We start from the raw sequence: 14,405 nt of genomic DNA on the forward strand, positions 1-14,405 counted from the left end.
GTGTCAGGATTGGGACCAACGCTCCAACCATTCGGTCTGCCATCCATCTATCGGTCCATCTGTCCATCCATTCATTCACTTACTTCCTGAATTTCCTGTCTTTGTCAAGTCAGACACTCACTGGGAATAGGGTGCCAGGTGACCACATGGCACTTAAACTCACCAATTAAATTTAAACCTTACATGAAGCCCCGCTGGCACCCTGCCCTGGGTTTGTTTCCTGCCTGGCACCCTGTGTTGGCTGGGATTGGCTCCAGCGGACCCCCGTGACCCTGTAGTTAGGATATAGCAGGTTGGATAATGGACAGATGGATGAAGCCCCGCCCTATTCTTGCAACCCACCTCTCTGCCCCCTTTCCTCATTTTGAATTCTGTCCACCCTTACTGCCATGATGATAAATGGCTGGACGTTTCACTCCATCTTCAGCTGTGAAAGCAGAAGTGCTGCTTTATTAAACGTTATTTCATGGAGGGCACGACTTTCTTAGGACTGGTCTCGTTAACTGATTCCATCGATCTTCTTGTCATCCACTGTTATCTGAACACAAACATGGGGTCGTTGTTGGGGCCAGAGAACTCTTGAAAAACGTTTTCCATTTGACTAAATTGTAATTTGGTGTTTGCTTTTCAAAGATTCTCTTGACCCCCAGGGGTTTCATTTTCAGGGGGGGGGTCATCTCCATTATAAAGTGTGGGGGGGGGCCCACTGAATTAAGGTACAGACATGGAGACTTCCACTCACGCTGAACATCACATCAAGATGTTGTCACTTGGCTCAGACTTTGGTGACACAAAGAGAAGGCACCCCAAGTTATTTGAAGTTTGCCAGGACTTGTGGATTTTCGAAAGTCTTCAGAGTCCATCACTTTTTCCACTCTTTGCTGCGGCATTGTAAAGGGGATGCGGAAGACAGGGGGCGCTCCAGCTCTCCAAACACCCAACACAAACCAGTTCAGACTCCAGAGTTTCTATTGTGGGAAACTCTTCTCTCTAAATGTTTCCACACAATACAGCACAGAGTCTTCTTCTTCTTCTCTGTCATGTGGTCACTGCTGCCTCCACTACTACTAATGAGAATTTTCCTCCTCTTCCTCCCGACTCCAGCCCTCTGGCCTCTTTCATGTACCACCGGAAGTACTTCCTGTGTCCCAAAGGATTGGCCCGGGAGTACTTTTGGGTCAAGTGGGAGCTCAGTAACACCCCCAGGAACCCAACAGGGCTGAATTGGCAAACTCCAAGTCCCATGATGCCTTGGTGGGAATCTGGAGCACTGCTGTAACCCAAGGGGGGCTACCACCCAGTGGTACGGGGGAGGCAGTGCCCTACAGAAGCTGCCTTCCCGGATTCTTCCAATTCGTGGGCATCCCAGCTGGGTAAGGGTGCCGGCCGTCCCTCACAGGGTACATTTGACATTTTTGCCCGTCAGTCTGCACTCAGTATCCCATAATGACAAACTGAGAACTCTTCTTTTCAGAAAGGTTTGAAACTCTCTCAGGGCGGATGTCGACTTTTGTCAGCAGTAACTCGTCATTCCGATTTACTTCGACTCTTTTTGCTAGAAGGGAAGTGAGCTTCATTGGTTTCATTGAGATTCCCTGCGTTTGTGGGATTAGTGAAGAGCAAACGACGACGAAAATGGCATCGACGCCTGGAGAGATCAAAGCGATGGCACAAAGCAACATACTTGGTGGACGCCGTTTTTGTATATTAGCGCTGAATTGGACTCTTGACTGGTCAGACTCTGATTCTGGAGATCGATATCGAAAATGAAGCGAGGTACTGGCATCGGCCCATCGATCTCCAGCTAATCGAGGTGCCAAAGACGTTTGTGTGGATGAAGACCGCCACTCATTACGACATGAGGTACAAACCAGATTGTGCTGCAGTGTGACCACGACTGCTGCTGCTGTCCCCCTGCCCTCTTGTCACACAAAGACAGCCTGGCACCCAACCTGCTACGCATTCCTGCCAGCCATCATGCCGCCCGTGAGCGGCTCGAGCCATAAGAGACTCTGAACTGGCAGCCACAGTAACCAGCAACTGCTATTTGACGCTGATTTATGTACTGTATGGATCCACTGGTTTGCGTACTTTTCAAAAAACTGAGATTTTTGGAAACAATGCTCAGTCCTCAAAGAGTTAAAAATCAAAAAGTGAAACCTCTTACTCCTAGACGTATTCAGACCCACCGGCCCCCCAAATTGTGCTCAGGGGCCTCCTGTGTGCTTTACTTCTCCCTAAAGTGAGTCCAGAACCTGAGTGGACTTCACTTGTGGCAAACTGAGCTGCCTGGACATCCTTTAGGAAGGAACATGTCCTCCTGTGAAGAGAAGGTCCTGTAGTTTGCACTGCACTGGCAGGACATCAACCAAGCCATGAAGTCGAGGAACTCTCTGGAGACCACCACCCTCAGATTATGGTGAGGTGCAGATCACGGCAAGGAGGGAAGAACATTTTTAAAGCTGTGAGTGACCTCAGGAGCACAGTGGGCTTAAAAAAGCATGAAATTGAGGACGTTTGGAACCAACAGGAGGTTGGCCATGAGGTCAAACTGAGTCAACCTGGCAAGAAGGACCTTAGTCAGGGCGATGACCAACAACCCAATGGTCACTCCAAAACAAGTTCAGAAGCCCTGTTGAAAGGGCAACCATCTCAGCAGCACTCCATCCATCAGACGTATACAGCAGAGTGGACAGACGGAAGGCACTCTTCAGTAGATGGCAGGTGACCGGTTACTTGGCATCATGAGCAGGAGGAAAAAGATTCTGTGGTCTGATGAGACAAAAACTGAACTCTGTGGGCAGAACTCCAAGGATGATGTCTGGTGAAAAGCAGGCGCCACTCGCCACCTGCCTAACATCAGCACTGTGGTGAAGCATAATGGTGGCACCCTCAGGCACAGGGAGACTGGGCACAATTGAGGGGATGGATGAACGTGGCCAAATACTGAGAGGTCCATGAGCTAAACCCGCTTCAGAGTCCAGGGGCAACAGTTCACCTTTCAGCAGGACAATCACCTGCCAAAGCAACGCTGGAGTGGCATCAGGTCAAGTCTACGGGTATCCTTCAGTGGCCCAGACGTAAGCCCCATTAATACGCGTGAGAAGAAGCCTGAAGGTGACAGTTTACAGACACTAATGGAGTTTGAGAGGATAAACTGCCCACATGCAGGTGTGCAAAGCTAGTAGAGATTTATAGAAGAAGACACAAAGGGGCTTCAAGAAGGACTGGATGAAGAGTCGGAATACTTCTAGCAATTAGAGACTTCTGGTTTGGATTTGTATTTCGTTTCAAACACGTCTGCCCTTTGCGGGTGGAGCCCCAGGAGTTTGCAGGGCAGCTTTTCTGCAAGTATCGATTTTTCATTTCTTCTTATTTCATTTTCTTGGATTGCCACTGGATTTGCGTACAGAGACTTGTTTGCTTTGGATTTCCTCCTTCTTGGCCTTTTGAGTCATTTACTCTGAGTCCTAAATCCTTCATTTATAATAATTTAAGGTTGACTTTTTCCTCAGGCCAGACTTTTTCACCTTTTCTCTCTCTTGTTAGGAATATTTTCAGAAGTTGGCCTTTTGGGTGTCCTGCTTCAGTGAGGTGTAATAGTTAAGGCTTTGGACTTCAAACACTGAGGCTGTGGGCTCAAATCCCACTGCTGACCCTGTGTGACGCTGAGGAAGTCACTTCACCGGCCTTTGCTCCAATTGGATAAAAAATGTAAGCAATTGTGTCTCAGATAGTCAGGCAAACAAGTAAAAATGAAAATATATTTTGAATCTTAAACACCACTTTCTCCATTTTTGGGCCAAGGCAGGCCAAAAGCCTGCTGTCAGCAGTTCAGGTAAGCTGGACTGGGTGAGCCTCTTCTGAGCTGGACAGTTAACAGTCCTGGCCCGTCTTTATGGCTCTTTTTAGGGGGCCTCATGCCATTTTCGCCCCTTTAGGTTCTGCCTACAAAGCCGACAATATGTAATATGAGAGAACCAGGAGATGGACGTGAAACAGTAATTGGGTCCAAACCAGGAAATCAAGAACACGAGTGGAAGTGCCGAGATGCAAGATGAAAATCGACGTCAAAAGAAGTGAATTAGCAAGGATGTTGAATCTGCGGCACAGACTCGTGGAGTTGATTACCCGCGGGTCATGATCTCTGAGGACATGCCCCCTGGCATTGAACAAACATGGCTGTGATTGTTAAAGTACAAGATGGCATCACAAACGATCCAAACAATGATGCAATTGGAAAAGTAGAAATAAAGTTTAGTAATCGAGTCTAACAGAGTGAATGTAAGATTGTGCAAAGTGATTAAAACAAATGCACACCTAACTGCAGCAGTTTGTAGTTCCTGTGTACAAGATCATCCAAGAGTAGAGCACATTTAAACATAAAACAGACCCTCATAGTCACAGAGCAACACAAGAAATCAAAACCCCAGCTGACGGATTCGCTTCACCAAAGTGTTATCCACAATCTCGGACAACCAGGAAATGAACCGCCATGAGGGTGACATCGGGTGCCACACACCTCCGGTCATCCACATGTGGCAAAACTGTGACTCTAACCCAGCGACATGGCGGCACCCACGGGGGTCTGTCTCAGCTGAAGACAGTGAAGAGGATTTGAATGAAAGGATCAGGATATGAGATGAGGTCAAAAAAACGCACACGAGCGGAGCTCGATAACAAGAAGACAAAGAGATCCAGAAACGTCTGACAGGAATCAGAAACCAGCGAATGAAAAGGACGAGAAAATAAAGAACACTTAACCAATCACGGATAAGGGAGAGTGGCAGGAGCCGGAGCTTACCGGTCACACTGATACACGGACACACTCTGTGCACTCCCACAGAACTCTGGGAGTGTTGCCCTGGCAACGGCTCAAGCACCAGATAGCGATCCAAAATGGCGTCATGGGAAGACAGTAAAAATCCTCGAGTTTTAAAGAATGTCAGTTATGGAAAAAGCAAACATAAAAATCGGATTCCCTGGGTACACAAAACCCCAGTTTAGCCACACTGATCACCAGAAATACCAAAGGGAAGGCACAAAAACATTCGTAAAATGCACCAATCATAAGGCACAGAAAACAAAATGGAGTCACAGGAATATATAATTCACTTTTAACATCATTAATACTAAGTCAAGATCAAAAACTAATTCTAGTAATGAATTCCTTAGGCCTTAGACCCCTAATTCACACACGTAATGTTTGTCTAAAGCCCAATTAAGACAGGGCAGCTAATTATAAGAGATGGACGCACACTTACTTGGCACCACAGGCCTGAACCGCTCCTTGTGGGATTGCAGCCTCACCTCAGGAAGTGTTCACATCCTGCATGTAAATCTCTGATCCTGCCGACTACGCCATCAACACCAGCCATGTGTGATTCTCAACAGATTACCTGCCCTATTACGCTTTTGTTATACGTGTAAAGTTGCGTTTTCTTTCCCATTTTTCGCCTTTTATCCTGCACGTTACGTTAATCGCCGACTCTACCTTGACTTCTTCTGTCCAGGCTCGGCTCTGGCCTTGTACTTCATTCATTTACTAGTTAATAAGTGGATTCATAAATTCATTTATATGAAGTCAATTCCTTTTACTGCTGTAAAATGTTGCGAGACACGTGGTGCGTCTCAGTGATTATTGTGTGTAACCAGAAAGACCAGGAGATGATTTCTTTGCCAGAGACGTAGTCAGGGAAAGCAAAGGGTTAAAACCAGGGGGGTCTGACTTTTACACGGCAAACAAAATCAAAGGGCAAAGCGCAGCTCAAGAGTTGACGGCATCACAAAAGAAAACCTCAAAGGAGAAAGCAAACCTCACGCCAGGGCTACACTCGAGAAACAGGGGGGCCGCGTATCCACCGTATCATTAAGGCATCGTCGGCTCTGTGATGTCATTGTCACGGCACATGAGGCCACAGGATGGGCCAAGACAACAAATGAAATAAACTTCAAATAAGGTCAACGCGAAAAATAAATCACAAAACTGGGATCCTTAGGTTCCAATATGCTATCACACATGACGAACTTTGAGGTAACATTAATTAACCTTTGGGCACAAAGCCGCCTTCCTCCCTAAACAGAGACGCACGTCTTGGATTCCTGAATCATCCATCTTGCATATTGACAAGAGCAGAGCACTCGTCCCCCCAGGTCAGCCCCCAAGGATGAAGGACGGGCACGCCATTCTCACTCGTCCTACGCCCAGCACGCCACTCCATTCCCCCGAGTCCTACCTGTCTGACGAAGCTGTTGGACGTGGTGTCGGATGAGGTGCTGCCATCTGACCCTTTAAACCTGCCTTTTCTCCGAGCTCCTTTTCCATGGGACTGAACGAGAAAAGAAGAGAAAGAAAAACATCAAAAAAACATGATTTTAAGAATCACAGTACCAAACAACGTGTTTAGTTGACAAAAATCACTTCGCAAAGCTAATTTGTAGAAAAATAATTGATGAGATACAAACAAGATAACTTATAAAAATGAATATAGTGCCTTTTTATTGTGAAATCCAATGCAGGCATAACGACGTCCTACATGTCTAGAGTGACACATCCAGTGACTCAATTGGGACATGTGGTGGCACTGTGATTTACAATCTGGCCACTAGGTGGCTACACACCCAGCCCTACACTCCAAGATTAAAATAAATAAAGTAATAAAACATACATGGGCAGTGGCCACTGCATATCAAACCACCTTCTGCCATCCAAACAGACGGAATTTCTCTGGATGGGCAAGGATTCCACAAGATGTTGGAGGCATTGTTCTGGAATGTTGTGCCATGGAAATTGGACATCCATACAGTCCTCCAGTGTTCAGCACTTTTCATCTCATTTCAAAGATGTTTGATAGAATTGAGGTCCAGTTACTGTGTTGGCTGTTAATGCCATGAAATGCCTTGTTGTACCATTCAGTGATGGCACAAGCCTGGTGACGTGGCATTTATCATGTGGGCTATATCCATCTGAGAGTGCTTGCTTCATCATTTATCGGTGTTTAGCAGGTCTGGTGAGGCAAGTGGCCAAGGTACCCTCTGACAGACTGTCATTTTGCTCAGGGTTGGTTCCTGTCTTGAACTTTACACTACCAAGAAAAGCTCCAGCAACCCTGCAATTGACAAAATGTTGAGATACACCTTACCGTCCAGATGTTCATCGGTGAACATCAGGAACCCTAATGTGTACCAGATTGGCAGCCCTGACCTGTACACACCATGCTGAGTTCCTTGTGCCAAACTCTGGTCTTTCCATCAGCAACATTTTTTGTTCAGACCCCAGTGTTTAGATTTTGAGGTTTCTGTGCCCACTGGAGACCCACTTTGTTGTTTTTCATGGCTGTTGCAGAGTCTGGTAAATGGTGCCTACTGAAATGACATTCTGCTAAACGTTTCCCGTTTGTGGCCCGTCTCTTTGCTCATGTGGTTCCTGCCTTTGACCCTGCTAATGACCCCCAAGCCCCTCTGGTCTACAGGATCATCTGCCACTCATCATGGTTTGCTTTCACGCCATTCTTGGCAACCCCTTGATGACAGCTGTTTGAAACGGCATACCCAGTGCCAACTATCATGCCAAATTCAGACTCACCAAAGCTACTTGATCTTCCCATTTGAACTCTAACGGATACTCACAGTGCTGGTCTTCCTCATTTACACCCCACAGCACCATCACACGATGAGCCATGTCGGAACAGAGAATTTGAGTGAAGGGTGGGATGTCCCTAATAAACTGGCATCTCCGGGTTTGATGAGCCCAGGTTGCTGCTGCTGATTTGGGGTCAATGCTCAGCTTCATCGCCCTCTTGGTGGACTTTACTGGCTCTCTGCATATCATGTCGGCTTACACCCGACGTTCTGAATTGCTGTCACATCCAAATAATCTGCACGCTGCATTAACTAGCAGTTTTTAGCAGATCAAGCAGCGCGAGTGACCAGGGTGGTCTGTGAGAGACGGTCACCCCGTCTGCGGTTGGATCCTGCCTTGCACTTGATGCTGCCAAAGTGAGTTTCAGCAACCAGATAAAATGGAAAACGGGAGAATCCATGAATGGCTGACGCTAAAAAAGACTTTCATCAGGTCAGAAATGCCCGACACTGAAAACAGGCCTTGAGAAATCAAATCAAAATCCTTCACATTTTAATTTATATAGCGCCTTTCCACCCGACCAATTCCTGGGGTTCAACTGAATCCAATAAGGAATGAGCTGTGAGTCCACTTGAGCAGAAGTTTACCTCTGAAGGCTAGAAAGGCTCCTGCGCATGCCGCCTCTGCTCGGAGGGGTCACTGAAGGTGGGACATCCACACAAAGAGGTCACAAAGGGCCGGCCACCAAACGCGTATCGTGTACCTCTTGCAGGAGGGGGCACAGGGGTACTATTTGGGTGTGACACATGCATAAAGGACCATCAGGCTCCACTTTTTCTTGAACAATGGAACCAGGATCTCCAAATGAGTGGATGGAGCGGCGGTGACGTGTCACTCAACTCTTCAGCTTGGCACATTTAGTGGTTAGTGGAAGTTTGAAATACTTGCTATGACCACCGCCATCGCTCAGACTTCAACTTATAAACAGTCGTGTGAAAAAGTAAGGACACCCCATGAAATGTGTGTGTGTGTGTTTTGTCTTTCTTGTCATTTTGGGGACATGTCAAGACTGGATCTTCATTTAAATGGCATTCACATATAATTGTGACATAACATAAGAAACATCAGGCCACAGTTACATTTTATAGTCCCACGGGGGGAAAAAGGTCATGATTACCCAGGGCTCACTGGGAGGGGGACCCTCAGGGACTGCTTATGTAAAAGGGCCCAGAGCTCCATACTACACCCCTGTACAGAAGTCCATTATATAATTTAGATAAGCAAAAATGCAAATTTCGCATATGGAATAAGTAAGTGCACCCCTCCATTTATCATAACCTCAACCTGTGTCAGAAGATTGACACTGAAAGGAAAATGGACCTTTCAACGTGACAGTGACCCTAAACACTCCACAAAGGAATGGCTCCAAAGAAAGAAAGACATGGAGGGCTCTGGAATGGCCAAGTCAAAACCCTGACCTACTGTAAATCCCACCCGGATGCTGTTTGGGGGGATTTGGTGGTTGAAATGGAGCTGCAATTTCCAAGACTTCCCTCAGACATCAAACAGCTTGAAGAATTCTACATAAAAGAGCAGGAAAAACATTCTCCATAGACTGCTACCCAGTTCAAAGAAAGAGTGACTTTAGGGGGCAAAACAAGTTATTAGAGCCAGGGGTGGTCTTATTTTTGTCTACAGACAGAAATGGCATATCTGTTCATTTATCCATCCATCCATTATCCAACCCGCTATATCCTAACTACAGGGTCACGGGGGTCTCCTGGTGCCAATCCCAGCCAACACAGGGTGCAAGGCAGGAAACAAACCCCTGGCAGGGCACCAGCCCACCACATCTGTTCATTTATGAGACAATAAATTATTGCAAAGTCACATTTTCATTATTGTTGTAATCACATCCTCTTTATCTGCAGATAACACTGAAATGAAGATGAGGTCTTGATGAAGGATATCCAAAAACATCCTTTCAGCTTAATGGGTGTCAGTGGAGACGAAGGGGAAGTTCGTCTATAGCTGAAGCCAGGAAGTTCTTCTTTATGCAAAGAGTTGTGGGATTCAGGAACAAAACTACTGAGACATGGAGGTGGAGCAGCAACCCTGACGACGTTTAAGAGGAATCTGAAGGAAATATGGAGGACAGCTTAGCCGTGAGCTAAACAAACGCGAGCGCGATGGACCGAATGGTCTCCTCTCGTTTGTCAAATTCCTTATGTTGTTATGGTATCATTGGTGACAGAAGTGGGATTTGAACCCACAACCTCAGGGTTTGAGGTCCGATGCCTTAAGCACTCCGCCTGCATATTTTGATTGTCATTTAAAGGATTTGTTCTGTTCTGTGTATTCTATTGTATTGTATTTACATAAAGGGGGGCCAGACCTGATTGGTGAGGGGAGGTCATTCTTAAGTTAGAGAAGCCCACACACGCATTGGAAAATTCCAGAATGGCATCACCAACATTTTCATTCCAAATCTCCACAAATTCATCCATCACAGAATGAATTTCACAAAGCGATGGGCTTTTGGCAGGAGCCATCTCTATAGACGGGACAATGAAAACCTGTCAGCAGGGGGCACCATTAGGGAGGGTCAGGGTCACTTCTAAGGCTTTAGCTTTTGATCATACCTGTCCAATACACTTGTAGCCCGCCATGTTCCTCCGTTTGGGAATTCACACAACCAAAGGGTGATTGATCCCCGATTGCTCGCCGACCCCGCGAAAACTACAAGCCCCCCCATAGATTCCGCAAACCACCAATTCATCCTCCTCATCTGGGTAATTCCTTAATAAATCCTGAATTTAGGGACCACCCTGTCTAACAGCCACGACAAAATCGCTCTGACCGCTTAGTGTGTAGAATACAGAAGGAAACTCGCATAAAGGTGGCCAGACCACTCACACGCCATGCCCACCTATAGTGACAACCATTTGATCTAGTCCTCGTTCCTTGGGGCATAGGCGCCACCGTGCCACCTTCCATTTGAATGGATACGCCCGGTAACGGACCTCAGAGATCCCGGGGTCTTCTGCTCATCTTGGGCGAGCCAGTTGATGGCAGGTGGGCTACAGCTTTGCGACCCTGTCCTCGATCGTTGTAACAGGAACTATGAAATGCAATGGGTAGCAAAATGAGGGCAAATGAATCAGCCCACTGAGTGACGAGCCACCTGCGGTCGTGCCTGCCACACCGCAGCGCGCCGACAAGCCCCTCCGACCTGCCTCTTTGAAGAGCTCAGGGCTTAAAAAGGAAAAAAAAAGACACCAGAAACAGACGCCGGTGAAATCCGTCAATTCACAGACAGCTGGCAAAAGAACAGCAACGAGTCGGTGCGCCGGTAGAGATGGACTCTGTCCGTATTAGCTTGACGATCCCCTCCAAAGTGCGCCCACCGATCCGCCAGGCGAGCCGTCACCACCGCCTGCCTCCCACTCCCGGGGTCCGCCGTAGGGTTTGAGAGTGGCCCGTACGTGTGCTGTTGAAGACCCGCGATGAAGACAGCGGCATGGATTGCCCTCCAAGCAAACACGCAGAGCCTTTGCCTCAAACGAAATCGGGACTCCAACTAGCGCATCGTGCGGCGAACCCACCAAAGTACCGAATCCCCAGCCCCCGGCAAGCAGCCCACTCGGGAGAAAACGAGCCGCACACGCATACCTGAGCAGGCGCCGAGGGGCTCTCGAGCAGCTCCATCGGGACCTCTTGAGAGGCTGCCGGCGCTCTTTGGACCATCTGATCTGTGTCTACGGAGCCGCGAAACTTTCCTGCCTCATGGTCTTCGCTCCATTGCCGCGAGCTCCTGCCAGCCGTGCCGCTCGACTCTGCCAGTGCAAGTTGCGGTGTCGGCGGTGGGGGGCGCGCTCGGAAAGCGGGGGAGGAGACAGCAGGCGTGGACGCTCGTCTTCATCGCCTCGTCGCTCCAACTTTCCCGGCCTCGAGTTTCCTGACTCTCGCGGGGGTGTGGCGCCGCTTCGGAAGTGGCTGCTACTGCTGCTGCTGCTGAGGCGCGGAGGCTTGACAAGCCGTCACTTTGGGATGGCGCCCCGCCTCAGCACTAGAACTGCAGGGGCACAGCCGGCGATGCTGTCTCCGTGAACGGAGATCGGAGGAGCCGCCGGATGGTCGGCGTTATTGTGGCCCTTCAGGGGATGCATTTTATCTCGAAGCATTTTCTGCATCAGGCTACAGAAAACGAGAAAAGGTCGCAGAAGCGCCTCCCAGTGGAGGCCGCTCTTTACTGTGTGTAGCAGTCGCCTTTACGTAACCGGCTTGAGAGCGAAGGGCACACTGTAAATGCCGAAATGAAGACTCACAGTTCTGTCATAAATCACCTTTTATACGCTGCAATCCTGACCACTGTGTGAATTGGGGGATTGGGGGGGGGATGGGACCAGCAACCAGTCGAGGGACGGTTCGTGCTTTGTAGACTCTGGCTATGGCCGGAAACTGACCGGTGAGCAAAGGTGGCACCTGTGCACGATCAAAACCCAACACGACAAGGGCAGGTCATTTTCTGAACCGCTTGATCCAGATCAGGGGCGTGACGGCCGTTTGGAGCCTAACCCAGCTAGCAAAGGGTGCAAGGCAGGAACAAACCCTGGACAGGGCGCCAGTCCATTGTAGGGAGGACACACGCGCGTGCGCGCAAACCAAACACCTACATGCACTCATGCACGCACAACACACGCGCGCGCACGCGCAAACACACACATGCAAAACAAACACTCGCACACACACACACACACACACTAGAGCTAATTTAGTGTCATGAGTTCCACTAACCTGCATGTCTTTGCATCACCTGGAGGAAGCCCACGCAGACACGAGGAGAGCATACAAACTACTCAGGAGGTCTTTATCCACAGGAGGTCTCCTAACTAGGATAAAGCAGCACTACCACTGCCCTGCTGTGCCGCCCATGATGATAAAGTAAAGACATGTTTTCAGAAAGATTTTCAAATTTATTAAAAAACCAGACATTAAAATCTCTCATTCCTTGAAGTATTTAGACCCTTATTCAGCACTTTGCACAAGCTCCATTGGTGGGAATTCCAGCTTTGAGTCTTCTTGCTAAATCTCTACAACCTTGGCATGCACACTTGGATGTGGGCAGTTTATCCTTCCTTGCAGTTCCTCTGAAACTCCGTTAGATCGGATGGGAAGCGTCGGTGAACTGCCATCTTCAGGTGTGTTTAAATCCGGGCTTTGACTTAGGACTCTTAATGACTCCACCATTATTTCTGCTGTATGTTTTGGGTCATCGTCATGCTGACAGGTGAACTATTGGCCCAGCCTGAGGTGGTGGGCACTCTGGATCAGATGTTTTCCTTCAAAGACCTCTCTATATTTTGCTGCATTCATCCTTCCCTCCATTCTGATTAGTCTTCCTGTCCCTGCACCCCCACAATATGTTGCTTTCACTGCCATGTTTCACTGTAGGGATGGTGTCAGGTAGGTGATGAGCTGTGTCTGGTCTTCAAGGGGGTGCAGATACAGCACTTAAGAAGCACTTTGAGTCTCCTGGCTGTTGAAACCCACAGATTTGAATGCTTGGCTGCTGGCAAGCCTTGGATTGGACTCCAGGCTTGGCTGGGCTCACAGAGAGCTGGGGGGTTAATGGTAAGGCATATGGATTGCCTCTGACCCCAGGTGAGGCAAAGCCATGTGGCATGTATGAGTACTAGAAGAAGTGGCTGGAGTGAATGTCCCACTAAACATCTGAGCGTTTGGTGGAAACAGCACTGAAGAAGCCAACGATTCTTTAAAGGGCCACTCACCTGCAATTAGTGTTTAGAGGTGGATTCCATTCCTCCATCTCCCACAGCCCAGGTCACTACAAGAAATATGTAGTCATGCATGCATGTCAGAGGGTCACCTTCTAGTTTTGTCTGAGGTAAGCATTACCTATCCTGGACACCAGGGGGCGTGATCGCTAAGTCTCATTTCTCTCTTATCAACCACAATTCAGGGAAGACGCCCACTGAGGGCAACTGACCACACCCCTTTGGGTACGGTGACCTATAAAAGGGAGGTGGCATCTCATCTTCTTACAGAGCTCCACCCCTCTGACTGGACCTCTCTCCAGAGCCTATCATGTTGAAGCCAACAGCTAAACTTTGTTTTGTTAACCCTTTGCGCTATCATGTGCCTGTCATTTTCAGTATTTCTTTTGTGTCCTGTCCTTCCCTTGACCAATGACTATGTATACAGTCATATATATATATATATATATATATATATGTGTGTGTCTGTGGTGGGCTGGCGCCCTGCCCGGGGTTTGTTTCCTGCCTTGCACCCTGTGTTGGCTGGGATTGGCTCCAGCAGACCCCCGTGACCTTGTAGTTAGGATATAGCGGGTTGGATGATGGATGGATGGCATATGTGTGTGTGTGTGTGTGTGTTTATGCAAGCAGTGCATTGAGAAAGTATTCAGACTCTGCATTTTATATATAGTATATATATATATATATATATACTCTATATTGTGGAAGGCAGGAGGCTCCAAACCCTGGACACAACTAACACAAACACGGGTTCAAATGCAATGGTTTTTATTCCTCCCAAATACCTTTACAAGACCTTTAGGAATGTTTCACACAGCACGATATACCTAGAGGCAGTGAATCCTTCCTCTTTCTCCTCTACCTCCATGCAAGTGCCTTCTGACTCTGACTCCCCAAGGTAAGAAGGTGGGCCTCATTTTAGGCAGGACCCAGTGAATGATTCCAGTACCATCGTGTGCTTTATTGGAATCATTTCCAGGGTCACATGGAAACTAGGGAGGTCTTCGCCTGACACCCAGGAACCC

General features: G+C 48.1%; 1 protein-coding gene across 2 annotated transcripts in view; it reads right to left on the bottom strand.

Annotated features, from left to right (window-relative positions):
* Nucleotides 1-11,722, bottom strand: part of LOC120530097 (voltage-dependent L-type calcium channel subunit beta-2-like) — a 250,777-nt gene extending 239,055 nt beyond the window's left edge. The window contains exons 1-2 of one of the 2 annotated variants that reach the window (XM_039754262.1): nucleotides 11,255-11,722; nucleotides 6,237-6,329 (exon numbers count right to left, since the gene is read on the bottom strand). In XM_039754262.1, the coding sequence (XP_039610196.1) occupies nucleotides 6,237-6,329; nucleotides 11,255-11,329 (168 nt within the window). In that variant the 5' untranslated portion in view covers nucleotides 11,330-11,722. The remainder of the gene's footprint in view (nucleotides 1-6,236; nucleotides 6,330-11,254) is intronic. The other variant, XM_039754264.1, reaches the window with a different exon arrangement.
* Nucleotides 11,723-14,405: the final 2,683 nt, after the last annotated feature.

The sequence above is a fragment of the Polypterus senegalus genome, chromosome 5 (assembly GCF_016835505.1).
Source record: "Polypterus senegalus isolate Bchr_013 chromosome 5, ASM1683550v1, whole genome shotgun sequence".
Lineage (NCBI taxonomy): Eukaryota > Metazoa > Chordata > Cladistia > Polypteriformes > Polypteridae > Polypterus > Polypterus senegalus.